The 23120-nt window shown below is 32.2% G+C and overlaps 3 protein-coding genes across 6 annotated transcripts; 2 read left to right on the forward strand and 1 right to left on the reverse strand.

Moving 5' to 3' along the window:
- The first annotated feature begins 374 nt into the window (after window positions 1-374).
- On the forward strand, window positions 375-3667 carry LOC140884945 (WAT1-related protein At1g70260-like). 2 transcript variants are annotated; one of them, XM_073291854.1, is made up of 7 exons: window positions 375-657; window positions 731-799; window positions 922-1044; window positions 1904-2150; window positions 2289-2447; window positions 2938-3089; window positions 3442-3667. In XM_073291854.1, exons 1-7 carry the CDS (start codon window positions 425-427, stop codon window positions 3590-3592), a joined length of 1134 nt encoding a protein of 377 aa, XP_073147955.1. In that variant the 5' UTR covers window positions 375-424; the 3' UTR covers window positions 3593-3667. The 2 variants fall into 2 exon arrangements, with proteins under 2 accessions (XP_073147955.1, XP_073147956.1); XM_073291855.1 differs by having other exon boundaries at window positions 928-1044.
- A 13515-nt stretch (window positions 3668-17182) lies between these two features.
- On the reverse strand, window positions 17183-17890 carry LOC140884734 (MLP-like protein 423). Its single transcript, XM_073291582.1, has 2 exons — window positions 17659-17890; window positions 17183-17580 (listed from the first exon to the last, which is right to left on the reverse strand). Exons 1-2 carry the CDS (start codon window positions 17837-17839, stop codon window positions 17297-17299), a joined length of 465 nt encoding a protein of 154 aa, XP_073147683.1. The 5' UTR covers window positions 17840-17890; the 3' UTR covers window positions 17183-17296.
- Window positions 17891-18311: 421 nt separating this feature from the next.
- LOC140881931 (uncharacterized) lies at window positions 18312-22021 on the forward strand. Of its 3 annotated transcripts, none has more exons than XR_012150087.1 (5): window positions 18312-18717; window positions 18796-18876; window positions 19491-19614; window positions 20816-20962; window positions 21506-22021. XR_012150087.1 is itself a non-coding variant. In XM_073287611.1 (5 exons), exons 1-5 carry the CDS (start codon window positions 18335-18337, stop codon window positions 20861-20863), a joined length of 552 nt encoding a protein of 183 aa, XP_073143712.1. In that variant the 5' UTR covers window positions 18312-18334; the 3' UTR covers window positions 20864-21146. The 3 variants fall into 3 exon arrangements, 2 of the variants coding, with proteins under 2 accessions (XP_073143712.1, XP_073143713.1); XM_073287611.1 differs by lacking the exon at window positions 21506-22021 and having other exon boundaries at window positions 18312-18466; window positions 18551-18717; window positions 20816-21146; XM_073287612.1 differs by lacking the exon at window positions 21506-22021 and having other exon boundaries at window positions 18332-18717; window positions 20816-21146.
- Window positions 22022-23120: the final 1099 nt, after the last annotated feature.

The raw sequence follows: 23120 nt of genomic DNA on the forward strand, positions 1-23120 counted from the left end.
AAATTAATGAACATATAATATAATATATAATTAGTTGGACATGACAAACAAAAAAAATTATTAACGCAAGATATGGTTAGAGTCGTTTCTAATAATAATTAATGATTATTATTTTGTGTATGAAATACTATATTATAAATTATATCACGTATGCCTTCCCTACGCATGCGTGGAACGCTACTCGAGTTGCTCATTCCCCTTCAAGTAGCTTCACACCTCCCTGAAGAGTTGCCCTTGCCGATTTTTATTTTTTTATTTTCTCATTGAAAAATCGGACCTTAATTCCATCATATTAATAAGGATCATAAATTAAATCAATGATCAATCAGCTATCGGAAGAAAGAAAAAAAAAAGAAAAAAAGAAAAAAGAGAGAGAGAGCGAGAGAGAGAGAGAGAGAAGGTAGCTAGCTAGCTAGCTAGGGAGATGAGAGAGAATAATATTGGCGGTGGTTTGAAGGCGGTGGTGGTGGTGCCGTTGGCCGCCATGGTATTGGTGGAGGGTTGCATTATCGTGTTAACAATCATGGCTAGCAGTGGCATGGCTAGAGGGATGAGCCCTTTTGTGTTTGTTGTGTACACCAATGCTCTGGGATCAATTTTACTTTTTCCCTATTCATACTTTTATGATAGGAGGGATCAAGATCACCATTATAATAGGTACGTACGTAACATATATTTATATATATATTTTTTTTGGAATTACATAAAATTAATTAATTAATTGTTACAGATCCGAAGATCAGCCAATATTCTTCTCTTTACATTTTCTACTGCGAGTCTTCTTACTTGGTTTGCTCGGGTTAGTACTCCGATCCGATCCGATCACTCTATCTAATTTAATTTGAAACTGAACATCGATCAGTATTAATTAATTAATTTGATGAGATTATAATTAATATTAATTATATATATTGGTGCTAGCTGCAGGGTGACGATTGCTCAGAATCTCGCATTTGTTGGTCTAAGTTACAGCTCCCCTATCGTGGCTTGTGGCATGGCTAACCAGATTCCTGCTCTCTCTTTCATTTTAGCAATATTTCTCAGGTTGTTAGTTATAATATTACTATTATTACATTTTCATTAATCCAGCATTTTATAATTAATCACTATATATAATCTTTAACTTTATATATACTCATGATTTGGAGATCAGAAGGAATATTAATAATCATCCCCCTCTTTAATGTAATTATTTCGCTAATTAATTATTAATTGATAGAAATATATATATATCAATTATTACTAGATGGACAAATATGTGGTGGTTGTACGCCATCATGGCAGAACCACATTTCAGGAGCAAATGAATATATGTGTGTGTGGACCCTATGTATATATATATATATATATATTCAATGGTATATATATCGAGGAATCTTGAATACATATAAATTAATAAATATATTATATTGTTTTGTGTTATGTTAACACGCAGATCAAACAACCAGCTAATTATCACATCTCATAAAAAAATCCTTAAAAATCGTGAGCGATAATTGTCAAGGTTGATGTTTAATCCGTTATTCACATATTACACCCTAGCTAGCTACATCTCAACAAAAAATTGGAGTTATAATGGGCATCCAAAGATAAACAAATGCAATATTAATTTATTGAATCCAAAGAAATTACAAAAGTGGTACTATATATATATATATATATATATATATATATATATATATATATGTGTGTGTGTGTGTGTGTGTGTGTGTGTTTGATATAATTGTGATTTTAGTCCTAGATAGCTCTAACTAATTATAATTAATTAGTCTTACTTACTTAAATATTTTGTTTTTTTATTTATTTGGCCAAGAAGTGTTGATATGATATATACCGTATATCGATGAATAACCAAAATGATGATTGAATGGATTATATTTATATATTTGAAACATGCATGCAGGAAAACAAAATTTGATTGGAAAAAGGGTAGTAGCCAAGCGAGACTAATCGGCACCTTAATATCTTTGACGGGTGCGATTTCACTCACTCTCTACAAAGGCCCATCAATCAAGAACCACACAGCCTTAGGGAGTACTACTACTGCGCGCCTCCTCCTCACCTTTTCTTCAACGCATGAAAACTGGCTTCTTGGATGCCTTTTATTTGCATCTGCTTCATTTGTTCTTTGCATATGGAACATTGTACAGGTACGTACACATCGATCTACGTACGTACGTACCTGCAGGTTAATTATATATATATTCTTCTTCTTCTTCTTTTTTTTTTAATCCTACGTACGTACGTACATGCATTTTAAATATTTGATTGATTCATTTGCGGTTCAGGTTGGAACTCTCAAAATGTGCCCAAAAGTGATGAAAATAATCTCTTTTTATACCTTATTTGGGACCATCCAGTCGGCTGTGCTTGCTTTATTTATGGAAAGAGATCTCGATGCATGGAGATTGGGGCTTAATTTTGAATTATTGATTATCATTTTAACAGTAAGATTATTAAGGGAAAATTGCAAATTTAGTCCTGTATGTTTGTCACTTTGCGATTTTGGTCCTTTATGTTTTCACATTTCAGTTTTAGTCCTGTATGTTTCGATTTTTGGCAATTTCGGTCCTTTTTCTTCGAAAATGCTGACGTGGCACTGTACACGTCAGCTCCACATCAGCATTGAATTGGTGCCACGTCAGCGCCACATCGAAAAAAGGACTAAAATTGCCAAAAAAATAAAGATAGCGGACTAAAACTGCAATCTGAAAATATAAAGGACCAAAATCGCAAAGTGACAAATATACAGGACCAAAAAAGCAATTTTCCCGATTATTAATTACAAAGTTTTCACTCCATTTCCGATCCTCATCGTTATAGTACATAATTATAAGATATATATATATGTGCATATGTGATTCTGCTTTCGTTTCTCGGCATTAACTAAATAATGTTTTTTTCTTTTGGAAAAAAAAAAAAAAAACTTAATTACAGGCAATTTTTAGCAGTGTGATTCGTAGTAGCGTTCAAATATGGTGCACACGCATGAGGGGGCCGTATTTTGTCCCCATTTTCAAGCCATTTGGGATTCCATACGCAAGCACTTTCGGTTGTTTACTCTTTGCTGATACTTTCCATTATGGCAGGTAAACACTTTGCATTTTTTTTATATATAGAAAAATGTATGCAATTAATTATATATATATATATGTGCATAAATAAGACTTTAGACAGTTGGAAATTAAACTCTCGAAACTGTGAATTTCAAAGCTATATATATATAATTACGAAAGTAACTATATAAAGTATTATTCTGATCTTGATCATCATCCAAATCTAGCTAATTTGTCTTTAAATGAACACACTCGACGGTCATGACTTTTCGATATTTTAATTTCCTAATTATTTGATGAGATATTTCTCTATTTGCTGAGTCGTCCGGTCCCTTCACTGTACGTACGTGTGACACTAGCTAGTTAATGTCTTTGATGTTCAAAGCATGATGGGAGCATTTATATGTGGAGTTGGCTACTACACTGTGTTATGGGGACAAATTAAAGAGGAAGAGCTACAAAAACTTGAAAGTGGCAAGATTTCTTCAACGGATGAGAAGGTCCCTCTTCTTCAAGATCAACACTCTCAAGTATGAACATATATTAATTGACGATTTTGAAGGACAGAAATTGTGCCTTCTTATTATTTGAGATTTTACCTTTTAAGTGAATGCACCGTTCACAACAAGAGTTTTCTTGTGTATATATGTAGGGAATTGGTTTTTTGGCCCTCCAACTCTTACAAGTTGAACGTAATGATTATTTTCCATGTAAACATATGTACATACTCATATATATGTATGCCAATTAAAGTCGGGATACTGGAGATCTATTGTAACGATGCTTCATATATAAAATGAATTTTAATTTTTTTTTAATAATTAATTATAATGATTGAAAGCCAAAACTTTGATTAAAGTGTTTTAACTAGTATATTTTATAATTTGTTGAAACTTTAGTGTCACATTTTATCAGAATATTTAATTTTTTATCATGTAACTTGCATATTTTTCGTTGCTAATCTTGTATTGGTTAATTTACGGTCTAAGTCCAATAGTTTTTGTATTTTTTCGATTTAAATCTTCTGTCATTGTTACCGTACGTGCTAATTTTGTTACTGGAAATTGATAGCGTGATGAGCATCATTAATTGCTAATGTGTCTATAATGATCTTAATTATATATACCCGGATCTACTACTAATAACTTCTTCTTCTGTTAGAGTACAAATACAATATAGCTTGCTTCACTCGAGAAATTAAATAACTTATTTAAGTATGCAATAATAAATATGATCAGAGAGATCGAGGAAAACGATAAAATGGTAAACCAACTATAAATCCATGCACAGCGAAATAGAATCGGTAACCAAACATGCAAAAATCCAAATAGTTATACATGAAATCGAAATCAGTATCTTAAATCATATATAAAACAAAAATAATAAATAGACCTCCTCCAATCAACACCTATTCCTCGCGCTAAGCTCGACCAAATCCACATGTCTCATGATCTAATTAACTTGAGATCTGTCTCGTGCCTGATGGGAATGGGGGTGCCTAAGATGAAACCAAGGGCGTGGACAATAAATCACCTAGTAAGCAAATATGAGTATACATATCTATATGCACAAGCAATGAACGTGCACTCGAGTCGGGGGTCAAAGTAGGCATCATGCTCGGTCTAGACGCCATGAATGAGTAGAAAAACTACTGTCCCGGCCTTTGTATAGCTCATGTGTATCAAGATCATGGACATAGAATGTCATGGTTGTTAGGGAAAAATCCCTATAAACTTAAACCCAGAATCATCATTGAAACGCCTACTACAAATAAAATGCGGAAAAACTTTTTTTTTTTTTTTACTATATACATATATGTCCATACATATATGTACAACCATAAAAGAGATTTAAAATTTAATAAATAATTATGCAACATAAAAATAGTTACTAAAACGTCTGAATCATGAAATACTTAAAATAATTCAAAACAATTTAATCAACAGTGCATACACTAAAAAGTTGCGTGAAAATAATACTTAAATCTCAACACTGGAATAAAATTTTCAAATAAAATAGTGTTTAAAATATTCATGCATAGAACGCTAGCACGATGCAGACTACGGTCACGGGGCCACTGCAGCTCCGCTCATACGTCCTCACCACCGGTAGGGGTAACCTGCTCCTCTACGTACTCACCTGCACCATATCAGTGTAGTGAGCCTAGAGGCCCAACATGCATACTAACAAGGGTTTAAAATAATTTAATACACTTTCATACATAATACTTAACCTATAAATGCATGTGCATGCCTCAAAAATAATAACATAAATGTTGCTTAAAGAAATCACTGAATTATACGTAACATACATAATATCATACATACTAGAGTTGTTGAGCACTTATTTTCTTAACATCGAATGGTCCTATCCGTAAGTGTGACCCATACTTATAGTGCGACTGATCAGTCTAAGAAACCATCGTACGAGGCTGGTGGCGAACCACCCATACATAAATGGCAGAAACTGCCCATACATAAATGGCAGAAACTGCCCATACATAAATGGCCACACTACTTCAATTTCCACCTAAAATATTTTATTTGCTCAACCATAGAACTTCAATCATAGCATAAAAATTGATTTCATGAATGCATGTACTTAAATAAATTGTGTGTCCTTCATTTATATTTAATTTATTTTCTAATATCATATAAATATTCAAATAACTTTTCATGCATAAAATAATTAAATATAAACTCGGGACACATGCAATTTCTCATGGTTTGATTCAACTGCTGGCCCTAGACATGCAAGCTCATTAACTTAAGACTTGGTCCATTAGTGTACTTAAGCCCATTAACAACTTTTCTAGGCCCAATAAATCAACCAAAGCCCATTAAGACTAAATTAGGCCCAATAACACTGTCCCTGGCCCAATGGGCCCAAAAGCCCAATAACAGGCCCAATAACTTTCATGGCTCCCAAGCCCATAAAAATTTCTGGCCAACTTAAAAATTTAAATAAAAATTAATAAAAGCCCAAAAATAATTAAATTAACCCAAAATAATTTAATGGAGCCCAAATAAATTAAATGGTACTAATTAATTTTTTTGGGAATTTAATTAGTCCATTTAACTCCTAATTAACTTAAAAACTTAAAAAAATAAAATACCCGAGCCCAATTAAAATAACCCGGACCCGGACCCAACTAACTTAACCCATATTATTTTAGACCCGACCCGGACCACATGACCCGACCCGGATCCACCAAAAACCCAAAACCCGAAACCCTAATACTCCCTCTTCCCCCTTGCCGCGGCCGCACGAGCAGCAGGCCCTCACGGCCTGCTGCAGCCCAGCTCCGACCACCGTGGCCGGAGCCCCGCCGGCAGGACCTCCCCAGGGTCCTGCCGGTTCGAACCATGCCCTGGCCCGAACCCCATGCTACCTCCTTCCCCAACACCGAACCCTCTTCCAAGACAACCCTAACCTGCGCGCCCATGGCTTCCCTTCTGAAACTCGATCGGCCGTGACTCCCAGCCCCAACCCAGCCAAAGCCGACCCATCTAGACACTCTAGGGACCCCGTAGGACCTAGCCAGCAGCCCCCTTCAAGCCACGGATAGTAAAAACGTGAGCATGAACATCACAAACCAAAACCGAGTGCATAAGAGAAAGAGTTTGGAAACTTGCTGTCAAAAATGATAGGTCTCGATACTACCCACCCACACACATACATACACTGATATAGGGTTGAAAAGAGAAGAAAATCATGCCTTAACACCGATTTGATAGAGCTAAAACGTGCACGACGGGCTTCGGGACGACGGGGCGACGACGGGATGACTTCGAGCTAGAAAACCCACGGCTAAGGCTCTTGGATGGTGATGGCCGATGGTGAAGAGGCTGAGAAGTAAGGGTGGCGGCTGTGTGTGTGATTTACGTGAGGAAGAGTGTAGAATAGGTTTAGGAATTGATATAATATGATATATATTTAATTAGGGAATAAAAAGGGAATTTAAAGTAAGTAAAATATAACTTAAAAACTCTTATAAACATGATAAAACTGATGGTAAAATTTAAATCTCGAAATTAGTAAAAATAGGAATTTTAAAGGTATTAAAAAGTCCATATTTTGGCTTAAATAGGGTAAAAACAGACTCCTAAAATTATATAAAATTAAATACTTAAAATTTTGAGATAATAAAACTCAAAATAATACTTTAAGGCTCTAAAAAGGCTCATAAAATTATTTGGGTGGAAAGTCGTCATCTCGTCCGTCCACGGTCCCGTCTACGCGATCAAATAATTAAAACACAAGGAATCATAAAAATCACTAATTATGGGTTAAATGCTTAAAAATAAATTAAATCATGCATAAATAATTCACATAATTATTTAACCCATAAATCATAAATTTAAATAATTAAATATCCTAGTTATGCAGGCGGATTACGTAATTAAAAATACCGGGTGTTACAATCATGTTAAATCATTAAGATTAAATACTGTAAACTTAAGCGGAAGCGTACCTTAATTCTTAATAATTGACTGATGTAGATCTGCATGGTTTGGCCTTCCAGATCAACACGATTTGCCTTGAGAGTTCCTTCAGTTCTCTCACGCTCTCTATCTATCGATGAAAATAGAATAGAATGACTGTGTCGATGTAGACGTCGTGTGATCTGGGGACCATAACCCTTTATTTATATTTAGGGCTTCTATTTAAGCCCATCAATCAAATAGAAAAGCCCACTAGTATCTACACATTAAATGCCACACCCTATTAGATACATTAAAGCCCAAATAAACCGAAACTTTATTTAGATCACTTTTATGGGCTAACTTTATTGACAGTCTACAATACATAATTATTTACATATAAGTCCAACGTTGGATTTATGATCCAACAATCTCCCACTGGACTATATGTGAAACTTTATAATTATGTTTTGCAAAATAACCAAATGAGCTCAACTTCGCTGTCATTACCGAAATGTATCTACTGCTAATCCGGTCCATCAATCATACTAACATAGGATCAAAGAGGCTTTTGTCACATTCATCGTAACTCGACCCATCAATGGTCACATATGCCAGAAAACTGAACGACATGGATTATGATGTGGATGTGTAGCATGGAAATTTCATGTAATGTGATCTTAACATGCCTATTTCCAATTGGTCCACCCTTAAACCTTAGTGAGATCAACCAAAACAGAGTCAGAGTGTGAATAAACCAAAATCTTTATTTCTGCAGAAATAACTTTTTCCTTATGTATCCATAAACCAAAAACTGAATCACTGAAATATGTCTATAAAAGCATTTAAAATTACAAACTCTCACTGAAACTGAATATCCTTAATTGACAAAACACCCATATAAATAATGTGCACACAAAACCTTTTGGGTGATAGTCCCTTGGCAAATGGATCCACAAACATGGAGTTTGTACTGAAGTGCTATATAGACAACTATTCACTCTGGACTCTTTCTTCAATAATCATAAACTTGATTGGATGCTTTATAACACACTATAAAATCTACTGTCATTACAAAAGATACTATAACAAGTGACTTTTTAGTACTCTTTTGTGAGATAACACCTTTTGACAGTAGTTTAAATAGTCCAACATAGTTTTCATACTATCTAGACATCCCTTAAATCAGAGTCAGTATACCAAATGATCTCAAACCCATCTGACCTTTGATATGTGAGCATAAAATTCCTTATTTTCTGTAAATTCCATAATACATAATTGATTATTTTTCAATAGTCTATTCCTGAATTATTTAAATATTTGTCCAACATCTCAGTCACGCATAGAAAGACTTTACGTGTATATATCTTAGCAATACATTAGATTCTTCACTGCTAAGTCATAAAGAATCGTTTGTATTTTTTTTCTTTAAATCATTGTTAGGCACTGGTTGAGACTAAATTGTCTCCCTCAATTTAGGGTACCAACTTGTTTACAATCTTGCATCCCATATCGCTTTAAAACTTTCTCGATATAGCTTTTTTGTGATAATCCAAGAATACATCAAGAGTGATCCCAATGTATCTGGATACCCAGTACAAAAGATGCATCACCAAGATCATTCATCTCAAAATTCTTAGCTAGAAATCTCTTGGTGTCATGAAACATATCTATATCGTCACAAGCGAGCAGGCTATCATTACATAGAAAACCAGAAAAATATTTACTCCCACAGACCTTATGATATATACAATCATCGACCAAATTCATCTCAAACCGAACGAGATGATCACATGATGAAATGTAAAAATATCATTTATTAATTAAAATTCAGTACTATGTCAATATATTCCTGAAGAGTCTTTCAAATAAACCAAAGAGAAAAACCTTTACAATTATATCATCTTACTGTGTAAAACCTCATTGATGACAAGACGAGCCTTATATCTTTCCACACTACCTTTTGAGTACTCATGGTTTTAAATATCCATTTAGAACCAATGAATTTCACACTTTAGGCAATGTGTCAAGATATCAAATGTCATTGACTTTCATAGATTTTATCTCTTTATATTGACATCAATCCATTTCGAGATTTAGAATTTTTATAACTTGATAGAAATTGATAAATCATTTTCGATCATGTCATTGTTGACCTTATTCTCTTAGAGAAATACAATCAAATTACCTAAGAATGTATTTCTTCTCTCTCGAGTGGAACTCCATAATGACAAGGTTATTGAGATGTAAGAGTTTGTTCTTTCATAATATTTCTTGAATGAGAGATTTTCCTAAATTGTCTTACCGTATTATGTTTTTGAACAAAGTCAAAAATATAATTTTGATCAATGTCAATAACACCTGTAAGAATATTAAAATATTATTCCTTAAAGACAATTTTCAAACTTTATCACTCCCACAAACTCGACATCCTCAAAAACCAAGCATTTTCCTAACTGAGAATCAAATTAATTGTGGGACCATAAAACTTTTACCCCTTAGATCTTTAAGAATCACTTTATTCAACTTTGTTAAGGATATATGCTGCAGTCATTAGTATTTGTCCATAAATGAGATATAAAAGTCATATCTAAAATAATTATCTATGAACGTTATAAATTATTGTTGGTCATTCCAAAAAGCCATATGGAAGACCCACTAATATCCATATTTATAAGTTCATAGACATCCAAATTCTTGTTGACTTCATATCTTCTTTAATTTGTTTGTTTTTCCTTTATACATTTAACACAAATATCAAAATATGTTAAATTTAAAGGATTGAGAATTTCGTCATACATAAGTTTCTTTATTCTCCATCTGAAGATATAATATAATATCTCATGTTACGATGTAACTGAATTCTCATTTACTGGAATTTTATCTTTGAGACTTTTAAATTTAATTGCAGGGACTCATTAAATGAAACAATTGTATCAACCGAAGAAAGATTATTATAACGAGATGAAAAACCAGAGCCAACCAATTTTGAATCATGAAACAACCTAAATTTCCATTTCCAAATGAGCAAGAGAAACCGAATTTTCCCAAAATAGAAATAAAAATTATTTCGCCTGAAAGTCGGTACAATAAATGTTTCATTCAGATTCAAATAAAACTCAGGTTTTAACAATAATCTAAAATTTTCAATTATTTCAACTTTAACTGTTTTGCCATTGTACACCGATGAATCTTTTATCATCATTTGAACTTTAGCAATAATAATAATAACCCCGCATAGACACACTGATGATAGCACCAAAATCTATACATCATATGTGACATCAAAGATAAATTAACCTTAAAACAAACCAAATTTAGAAACTTTATTTTCTTGAGCCTTTTAACTCTACAGAAGAAACAACTATTATTTTCCGATTAATTCGGTTTTTTTTGTTGTTTTTTTTTTTGAAGTGCTATATCTGCAGCTTACTTTATCCTTAATCATTTATCTTTATACCTCATTGAAAGTGAAGTTGTCAAGAACTTACAAAATTCACAATTTCATTCTTGACAACCATCAATTTCAATATTCTTAAGGTGATTCTTAACTGTAGATATATCTTTTCGACATATTGCCCTAATGATTACTAAATGACTACCGTAATGATCATCAAACATGCAATTTAATTTATCATACCTTTCTATCTCCCTCCTTTCAAAAGAGGTACTCGAGTTCATAAAGGTATACTCGAATCAATCTTTATTGCAATATCTTTGATCATTATTCTAAAAACTATCAAGATGTTTACTTTTCCATAACTTGAAGTAACAAGCATCTTTGAAAGTAAGAATAAATTTGATGTGGACAGTAAAACTAACAGAAATATTCAAATAATAACTGAACAGAAAATTATCAATAAAGTAAATATGCTCACAAAAAATGCCCAAATAAGTAATATTAAATTCAAATAAAGGCAATCCCCATCTCAAGATACCGGACACTCCATTAATATTCCATCTTTGGACAAAATATTAACTTGTAAATGGTATCTTGGTGTAGTAATCAAATACTGATCATAATAACATATCAAATAATAAATCTTTCTTTGGGCCGATTTATTATTCATATGTAAAACCAAATAATAATCACATATTTATTACCACAACTGCAAATGTAATTTTGTTATATAATAACCTTTCTTTGGGCCGATTAATTATTCACATAAGTTACATGTACAAAACTTCTTATATTCCAAAAACAAATTAATTTCCACAATAGAGGTCATTTTGGCGACATGTTGCTTCAATCAATTTATTTCAAAATATATATACCTTAACTATTCCTTTATTCAAATTTAATATCAAAGAAAATTTACCCTTTTCTTAAAAAAAAATAAATTTTAAGTATTTTGGTCAAAATCAATTATTTAACCATTGATCGTAAGATCAATGCCGACTGGCGGGCAAATCAGGCAATTTACTGGTCATGGGTGATCTTTTCGGGTTGAATTCCCGTATATTCAAAAATTAACTGATCCATGTATATTGACCCGATAAACTTAATCCATATAAAATAATTAATTAATTCAAATAATGCAAACCTCATCAGGGATACCGAAAATTGATAGTAAATAACATGTCAAATAATAATCTTTCTTTGGGCCGATTATTATTCACATGAAAACCGAATAACTATCACAATTTTGCCCTTATATAAACACATTTGTAATCATATTAAATATTAATCTTCCTTTGTACCGATTAATACTCATAAAATTACATATACAAAACTTTTTATATTTCAAAATAAATTGATTTTAATCAACTCATTTTAAAATATATAAAATAACCTTATCATTATTTGAATAATTGAAAATTTAAACCTTTAAACCCAAAATAAAGATATTGGGTTTATAACCAAATTAAACTTTATCCAAAAATATGTGATGGGTTAGAAAAAATTTACCAAAAATTTGAATATTTTCGTTTCCTTAATTTAATTTTTTTTTTTTTTTTTTGGGAAATTTCGAAAAATCGAAAATTGCCCAAAATAAAACAAACCCTAACCCATCTCCACGTCGCCACCGTCGCCGCCCATTCCCAACAAAATTCCGACCGGAAACTGGTAGAGCGCAAGGCGGCGACCACGACTGCACCTTCGTCGGTCCTAATCGTAGCTTGATCGGCCGGAATTCGCTCTGAAATTTCGAAGCTCGCGACATTGACTGTCGAAGCTTTGGCTTCGAAATCCGGCGATTATGCGATGGAAACTGGCGAATTAATGGTTCTAAGTGAGGCGCCTGTATGTCTCCTACAAAACGCCTCATCCCCCGCCGCCCGAAAATGGCTGTTGGTTGGCCGTTTTCAGGCGGCTCCAGTAACCCTAATCGGGAAATTTGAATTTTTTTCTTTTTTAAATAAATCCAAAAATTAAAAAAAATATTTTGGACTGAAAAAATTCGAATTTCATTCAAAATCTATAATATTCTGTTTTCGATTAGACCAAATCGAATATAAATCGTATCTCAGTGATTTAAACATGAGTGTCTCTGATACCACTTGTTAGGGAAAAATCCCTATAAACTTAAACCCAGATTCATCATGCTAAATCATTAAGATTAAATACTGTAAATTTAAGCGAAAGCGTACCTTAATTCTTAATAATTGACTGATGTAGATCTGCATGGTTTGGCCTTCCAGATCAACACGATTTGCCTTGAGAGTTCCTTCAGTTCTCTCACGCTCTCTATCTATCGATGGAAATAGAATAGAATGACTGTGTCGATGTAGACGTCGTGTGATCTGGGGACCATAACCCTTTATTTATATTTAGGGCTTCTATTTAAGCCCATCAATCAAATAGAAAAGCCCACTAGTATCTACACATTAAAGGCCACACCCTATTAGATACATTAAAGCCCAAATAAACCGAAACCTTATTTAGATCACTTTTATGGGCTAACTTTATTGACAGTCCACAATACATAATTATTTACATATAAGTCCAACGTTGGATTTATGATCCAACAATGGTCACTGCCATCCTGTTGTACAGTGGCTCCTGATGCCCGATTGTATAATAAATATAGGACCGAACGATCCTACTAGGATGACCATCTCAAATGAGATACATACTCAACAGGATATATGTGTACATAAAACATATACAGTAAGCAAACATGAACATCATGACAAGTAAAATGCAACACCTAAAAATGCAACTCGTTGGATATCTCAATCTTTGTTTACGTACCTTTAAATACTGGTTTAGGGGTCGGTCCTGAGCTAGCTCCAGTCATATATGCAACATTATTAAAATAATGGTATCACTAAATTATATATTGTGCTTCTATCTATCCCCATCTATTACGTACTATGACGTACGGATATACATGCATATGTTGATAGCCTTTTGGAAAGATCACTTCACCAATCGATCTAATATTGTTGCCACTCCAAGTGGCACTTTGAAATTGAACTGATCACCTCAAGTCGTGACTTAGGAATAACCAAAATATGGATTGGAAATGAGAGAATTGTACTAAGAAAATTCTTGCAAAATTATGAAATACGGACCGCATGGTTAATTTATCGGATGATCCAAACGGTGCATGTACTACGTGTCATGCTTGATTTGCCACCTATCTGGACACTTGGCTTCGAAACGTTCGATCTTGGATTTAGAAGATATGTATTTTGTAAATATGTATTTTTAATTCTAACTTTTTATATTAATACCGTAAGTTTTAGTTTTTGATTTTGTTATTTTCAAGATTTATTTATATTTGATTAATTGAAACTCAATTAAAGCCATAAACTAAAATTTATCTTTTACTTTAATATTCTTATAATTTTTTTAATATCAAGGGTTTCATTTATACTCATACATTAATATTTATGAATATTAATATTTACATATAATATAATAGAAATATTTAGTGTAAATAAAAGGACAACATTGTTTACAATGGTAAAACTTTACCCTTTAATTCACACTTTTGGATAGGTAATAGATTTAATTTATACTCCTACATTAATTTCGTAAATATATATTTTTAAATCTAAATTTTAATATTATTACACTAAATTTTTTGTTTTAGTTTTGTTCTTATCAAGATTTATATTTTTATATTTTTTTAATTCTAAAATTTTATATTAATACTGTAAGTTTTAGTTTTTTCTTTTGTTCTTTCAAGATTTATTTATGTATTTGATTAACTAAAACTCAATTAATTATCACAAACTAAAATTTAGCTTATTCTTATATATTTTTATATTTTCTAACATTACATAAAGTATAAAATAAATAAAAACAAATTGTCAAAAATGAAAAAATGGTACTTTTAAAAAAATAATAATTATTAAAAATAAATTGTGTAATGGTGTTAAGGGATGCATTCGTTTCAATTCAATGAATGTCATAAATGTATAATGTATTTATGAATATTATTAATATTTACATATAATAGATAACTTTTAATATTATTAAACTAATTTTTTTTGTTCTTTTCAAGATTTATATTCTTAATTTTTTAATTATAAATTTTTATATTAATACTGTAAATAAAAAAAATTTGTAAAAAATGAAAAAAATGGTTCTTTTCAAAAAATAATAAAAAATAAATAAATTGTGTAATGGTGTTAAGAAATGCATTAGTTGCAATTCAATGAATGTCATAAATGTATAATGTATTTATTAATATTATTACTATTTATATATAATAGATAAATTTTAATATTATTACACTAAATTTTTTGTTTTAGTTTTGTTCTTTTCAAGATTTGTATTCTTAAATTTTTTTAATTCTAAATTTTTATATTAATACAGTAAGTTTTAGTTTTTTTTTTTTGTTCTTTTCAAGATTTATTTATATATTTGATTAACTATAACTCAATTAAGCCACAAACTATAATTTAGCTTATTCTTATATATATTTATATTGCCTAACGTTAACATAAAGTGTAAACTAAATAAAAACAATTTGTGATAAAATAAAAAAATGGTTCGTTTCAAAAAATAATAATTAAAAAATAAATTATGTAATGGTGTTAAGAGATGCATTAGCTGTAATTCAATGAATGTCATAAATGTATAATGTATTTATGAATATTACTATTTACATATAATATAAAAAAAATATTTATTTACCTTTATACCCTAACTAAAATATTCCTTGTACTTTTATATCCTTATATGTTATTATATGACCTTACTTATAGTGTAAATAAAAGGGTAAAGTTGCTATTTCACAATTGTAAAAATTTATCCTTTTATTCACACTTTTAGATAGGTAATGGTATAAAAAAGGGTAAAGTTGATATTTCACAATTGTAAAACTTTACCCTTTTATTCATATTTTTAAATTGGTAATAGATAATAGATAAGATAGATAATATATTTAGGGAGTGTTTGGTAGAGCTTCGACAAAGTGCTTCTTAGTTTCTAGCTGCATAGAAGTGTTTTTGTGAATGTTAAATTATGTTTTAGCTTCTACAACTTTTACCCAAAAGCAAAAAGCTAAAATTTGATATTTTTTTAGCTTTTGCTTTTTGTTTAAGGTAAAAATTATAAGTTGACATATATACTCTTAATAAACTTATCATATTACATATGTTTTTATTATTTTTTTAAAATATTTTTTTAATTTTACATTATTATTGTTTTAAATATTTTTTTTCAAGTATTCATTTTATAAAAAATAAATATTTTTGATATAAAATTCATAATGTAAAATAATATATAAACTCATTTTTTATATTGTGAGTATAAAAAATTAAATAATCAAATAAGAATATGGTTATCATTTAGTTAAAAAATTAAGCTTGATTTATTCTCTAAAAATTAAACTTTAGTTTGTATTAGCTTTCAACTTTTATTTCCCACACTTAACACTTCCTACTTTAGCTTCTCATTAACTTTAAAATAATATGTACTAGAATGACTTTTAAATATGTAAAAGCTCTCCAAAACACTCTCTTATAATGTTTAGGCATAAGTAGTTAACGCATTGAGGTTGCTGTGATCGTTATATGTGAAAATGTGGTTGTGCGTTTGCGGAATATATTTCTGATAAATCCAATTATATATGGTTAATCAATGAGCTAGCATATATTTTAATTTAAAAGAATTCGATGTATATATGTGTCGTTGGATGATATATATATATATATATATATCATATATTTTAATTTAAAAGAATTCGATGTATATATGTGTCGTTGGATGATATATATATATGTATAGTTTTTTTGAGTGCCCACCAATGATGTGACATTATTCTATTAGATGCGATAAATATGTGATAAATTGTAGGTCCAATAGAATAGTGTCACATCATTGGTGGACATGATGGTGGATGATATATATATATATATAGTTTTTTTGAGTGCCCACCAATGATGTGACATTATTCTATTAGATGCGATAAATATGTGATAAATTGTAGGTCCAATAGAATAGTGTCACATCATTGGTGGACATGATGGTGGACATGGTAGGTGGGCACTTGAAAAAAATTCTATATATATATTTATATACTGCCCACCTCGTCTCCGATCACGAAAACACGATACCGAGTTTTAGTTGTTTTTTTTTAATTTTCATATCACTAAAACACGGTACCGGGTTTTAATTGTAAGAGACAAGTTGGATTGGACAGCTAAAAATTTATATATATATATCACGCTTGTTCGAGTTCGTCCAACAACTCACATCCTAATTAAATAAATAATTAATCCTCCAAATTAATTAAGCCAATATATAATTAAACTTTTATTGATTCAGAGAAATTGAACATGGAGCTAGTCGAATTCCGATCCCCCACACGAACATAGATATATATATTATGAGAAATTGGATGGATTAATATATATTTATGCAGCGGACTTGAGAAGATAATCATCCAAATCTTGGAAATTCTTGAGAGCAAAATGTTTGAGCAGATCTGGATCTGGGATCTCTTCGCTCGCCTTGTCGAATTCACACCACCATTTGACCAAACTCCCATCTCCCTTGAGATTCACACTCACACACAGATTGCCTTTGAAATTCTTGTAAAATTTCAAGATATCTCCATCAACCACACTGTAACTCACTGTCTTGTTCACTTCATCCACAGATTCTATCTTTTCTTTGGTGCATGAGATCTCAGATATTCCTATATATATATTAATGCAAATTGATCAATCATATAATATATTGCATGTAAATTAATATAAATATATATTATATCTACCTGGAGCAAACTTAACCAAACGAACAGAGCCTACAGATTTGCCGTCGCCTTCGAGAACCTCGATGCTCTCGTATTGCTGAGGGAAAATCTTGGGGAAGAGAGTGCTCGATTCCCTTATGCATTCCCATAACTTGTCTGCATTTGATTTCAACTCAGCTTCCACTTCAACCTTGGAGCCCATTATATTAATTCTTTTATATATATATATATATTATTCTAGCACCTAGCTAGCTAATTAGTTCCTCTAGTGCTTTATATATATATATATATATATATATATATATATATAGGCCAGCAGCATCCCATTAATTAATTCCCAGTACTATACTAGCTACTCCGATCCAAATGGCAGGTGAAATCATTAATAGTGCATTGATTGTTATGCTACCAACGGCGACCCGTCATACACATTCATTGTTAGTTAGTTGTAAGGAAGACGGTGCATTCAATATTTACTGTAAATTAATAATATTAGCAACTCCAACATAGAATATTCATTGCATGTGTGTATGTAAACGGCACGGTCCTCTTTGTTTAGCGGGCTCATGTTTTAGACCCAATTTGTTAAAGATAACATTGGGCCCAAAACAGTCGGTCCAGGTCCATTATTTTGATTATTATTACTGATAAAAGCATAAGATTCACAGCAGGTCTGGTGAGAGCACAATTAGCGGCCATGGCCATGGAAGCACAGGATCAATCAGAAGAATTCGCTGTGGGTTGTATTCTGTCAATAAAGACAACCTTTGGTGAAGAATTTCAAGCCCAAGTCATCAGCTTTGACGTCCCCTCCAATCTTCTCATCCTTCATATCCTTCCAATTCATTTCAATTTTTGTAGGTTTTTGTTTTTCTTATCTTGTTTTGGTGTTTTCTTTAACCTCTTTGTTCTACAAGAGGGGATGAAATCTGGGGTTGGGTCGAAGAGGAATATAAGGCTGCTTAAAGCTAACTACATCAAAGAATTCTCCTTGTTGGGTCAAGCCCAAGACCCACTTGATGTTAAAAAGTGTTTTCTTGATCTTACTACTCTTCAATCTAGAGAAGAGACTGCTGTTAGGTGATATCAGTCTCTAATTTTACCGGTATGTATATTTGTTAGCGATTTTAATTTCTGGTTATTATTTATATTTTTCAGACAAGCAGAGGCTGAGGCTGAGAGGATAGGAGTTGGTGTTACGACTGAGGCCCAAGCTCTTTTCGATGCATTGTCTAAAACGTAATGTCTTGTCTCATCACTCTATTAAAACCATGGATTCTTTTTTGCATTTTTCTATTTTCTGCGTGTGATTTTTATTTGCACCGAGTTTTTATGATTTTGTACATCTTGTTGCATTACTTACACCAAGCATAAAACTCGCAATATATTTCCATGTAGCAATGTCAACTTGGCTATGCGTCAGAACTAATCTGATGGAAACATTCGGGGTCATTTATTATTTAATTCCTGTGTTCGTCCATGTATCGGTCATTTCTTTGAGTTGACTATCAAAGGCGTCTTTTCTATCCTCTTTAGTTCCAGGTCTGTTTTGTTTTGGTATGCCTCATACACAAATGCAGTTGTATTGCAATGACCTTCCCATATATCCAGTGAAATTCAACCTCAAATGCAGTTTCTGTCCGTTATCCAAGGAGCTTGTAATGTTTTGCCGTAACTATTCACTACTCTTATGTTGAGTGCTGGATAATCGATGTTGTTACACCTGACTGATCTTAATGACACCTTTGGGTACCATATTATTTTGGCCACTGAATCAACCGTGTGCTCTGTGCTGTATTGTAAGCTTTTAATAATGTGGGTTCCAATATTGTTGCCACTGGTTGTACAACCAGGCTTCCTGTTCGATGGGACAAGACGATCATAGTTGTGATGAACGACGTGCGAGTCAGCAGCCCCTACCTTCCTGAATCTGTCACTGGTGGAACTCCAGCTGCCAACGAAAGAGTTCGGAAAGTGGTAAGATAAACAATTAGGTTGTGTTTGGATCCATGAATTTCAAATGTATTCTTGTTGTTCAAAGAAGTAATACTAAACTTCAAATATATCCCTTCCATGCATAGTTGTCAAAAGCGCAAAAAGCGCTCGCTTAAGCGCAAAGTGCAGCGAAGCGCACGGTCTGCGCTTCTGTGCACTCCAAAGCGCACGACTTCCATGAAGCGTGCCCTTTTGTGCGTTTTTTGCGCTTCATAGAAAAACAACTATTTTTGTTTAAATAAATTTTGGCAATGGAGAAATTGCACGTTAAAAGTGTGATTTCTCATGTGTTTATTGAAAAATAGAGCAGAGGAAACTCCAATATCATGTCACCTCTACCTTGCATTGCCTCTGCCTCACATTGCCTCTGTCCTTTGCCTTCGCAATTTAATATTTGATACTTAAAATATAAAAATGATGATGATTTTGATATTTGATATCTCATATTTCATATTTTCAAAAATAAATTGATTTTATTTTTATTTTTTTCGATTTTTTTTTGTTGCGCTTTATTTTTGTGAAACGTGCGCTTCGATTTGCGCTTTGCGCTTTAAGCCCCAGGACACCTGAGCGCTTTAATGCGCCTTGCCCTTTTGACAACTATGCTTCCATGTTTATATGGTTTTTCATTTTAATTAAAATGAATTTCAGGCTTACCCAATTTGGGTGTAACTGGAAATCCTTTCTATTTTTTAAGTAACTTAAAAAATGGATCAAATAAGTTCAGCTTTTTCAAGTGCTTTCATTAAAAAAAAAGCTGAAGCAATTTTGACGTTTAGATAAATGTATAAAAGAGCTTTTATTTTTATTTTTATTTTTAAATGTAGTTAAAAACTAAAGCCAATAAAAATATAGAAATTTTATCTTTTAAAAAAACACTTGTTAAGTGCTTTATTAGAAAAACTTTTGTAGCCAAATGCAATAGTTTTTTTTAAAAAAAAAATAAAATTGTTTTTATCCTTCTGGCTTCTCCAACCAAACACGATCTAAGTAAGATGTGGATCTAAGATTTGATCTATTGTTTCATTCTCTGTGAACAGTAAAAACTATAATCAAAATAGATTTCTATTTCATATCCCCAAGGCCCAAGTGCACCCTGGTAAGAGTTCTTTTCAATAATCTTATATAAAAAAAAGAGTTCTTTTCAATAATATACGCTTCACGTGTTTGTGTTCATGTTCAGCTGGAACTCGAGAGGAAGAGGTTGCAAACTCGTAACCCTTGCCAGTGACAGCTTTGGATAAATCACGCCCTTGGAAGTTGCTGAGGGACAAAGAGCTTCCAAATATGGTTTGCTTAGCGGCTTTGAGTTGTGGGAGGCTTGGTAGAGGTATATTCTATCAATTTGCAAGAAAACTCGTTGGATTTTTTTGTTTTGTTTTTGGGGTCTTGCTGAGCTTCTTCGCCTAAGGAAGATGGCATTTCAATTACTTTGTGCTTGACAACCAAGCCAAGGAACATAATATGATGTTTCATGTGATTTCATTTATGAAGGAAATCCTTTTTCTCGAGAAGTTGACAGAGGTTTACTGGTTACAAATATGTTGTCAAAGTTGTATTGCAGAATGATTACGGTTGAACTCCTTTAATTTTTGAGAAATAAATATAAGACTTACTTGTGGAAGAAAAAACCAACTACTTTTTCAAAGGTATACCCGGTTAGTTGAATAGAAAATATGCAGCCTCTTTAATTCATCCATACATTAAACTTTAAAGATAAAAGGGAAAGTAATTAATCTGTGGACAGCAAATTGGCTATGATTTATAATTTATCCGATAATGAAAGTAATTGTGATACCCCTCCCTCCCCCACATGAGAAAAAAAAAAGGATTTAAAATGAGTTTATAATGGGCTATAATGGACTCAACTTAGGTTAATCATTTTCGTAAAGCGAGGACGAATACGAGCTAGTTGCTATAGGGGCCCATTGTGAGCAGTTGCGCAGACGCTGACCTGGGCCCGAGGCGTGACAAAATCGTATCAGAGACGTGCACCAGCCGACAGACCCCGGGAAGTAAGTGATATGCGGGGCAAAATACTACGTGTATGGGAGCCACCTCTTGAACCTGCGGGGCAAAGTGCTACACGACGGGAGCTACCTCTTGAACCAGCAGGAGTCACCTCTAGATTCCCGATGCACCTCTTGAACCTGTAGGAGCTACCTCTTGATTTTCGGTGCTGGTGGATCGAGAGTATTGTGATACCCCTATCCCACATAAGAAAAATCAAGGATTTAAAATGAGTTTATAATGAATTACAATGAACTTTTATAGCAACTTGGGTTAATCATTTTCATAAAGCGAAGACGAATACGAAATAATTGTTATATGGGCTCATTGTGTGCGGGTCCAGGCCCGAGGCGTGACAGTAATTGATTTGAGTTTGGTTGATACTCATTTTGGTCTCTCTTATTTGCCATTTCTATCAAAATAGTCTTTTTTTGGAGCTGTCAAATTGATCATTAATGTTTTGTAATTATTATCAATTTGGTCATTACCGTCAACTCTGTGTTAAAAAATAATGGAGATCCAGTTTGTCTCCCCCTTAAAGCTTCTGAAATGGGTTAATACAAATTTTGGTTTATTTTATTGGCCGCTTTTTTTCCAAAATGTCCCATCTCATTTTAGGGCCTCTAAAATGATCATCTTTTGTAATTATTCCCAACTCAGTTATTCTCATAATCTACTCGTTAAAATCTAATGAAGATTCAGCTCATCTCCCTTTAAAGCTTTTGAAACAATATTCGAAAACAATTTCCTCCGAATTGAGAACCCTCAGACGGACACACCAAATTGTGAGAATAAAAAAGTTGAAAAACACTCATTCGAAGCATAACAACGATTCATCTAAGGTAAGTCACATGTAATTCACATTAATTTATTCATTTTATAATCGAAATATTGCACCACTGTATATTATAGTAGTCTGATTTTTGTATTTGCGTGTTATTGTTAAATTATAAAATATTTATCTCTGAATAATATTTTTGAACTTTGTTGCATGCAAATCAACTATTTCTTAAACTCAAGAGTTATTTAATTTAAAAGTTAATATTAATAAATAATTTTTTCAAAGGAAATGTTAAAATTTGGGATTTTAATAATGAAAATCCATGACAAATTTGTTTGCATGCCACATATTAGCGTATAAGAAGTTGATATTATTGTTTTCATTTGGTTACTGTGTATCTTTGTTGATGTGATTTTGTAAAATATTTCACGAAAAATTAGTGATCATTTTGATTGCCAAAAAAAACTGAAACTATTTTGTGGGGGAGCTATCAAGAGGGATCAAAATATGTATTTACTCAAAGATTAATTTTTTATCCGTTAGATTTTAACGTTGAGATAACCTCGGATGGATTTTGGAAATATTACAAAATATTAAATACCCCTTTGGCGGTCCAAAAAAAGAATGGTCATTTTGGTAAAAAAAAACGACAAACAAGAGAAACAGAACGTTGGTTTTGACAACTTTTAAAATTTTT

This window comes from Henckelia pumila, chromosome 2 (assembly GCF_033568475.1).
Source record: "Henckelia pumila isolate YLH828 chromosome 2, ASM3356847v2, whole genome shotgun sequence".
In the NCBI taxonomy this organism is placed as follows: Eukaryota; Viridiplantae; Streptophyta; class Magnoliopsida; order Lamiales; family Gesneriaceae; genus Henckelia; species Henckelia pumila.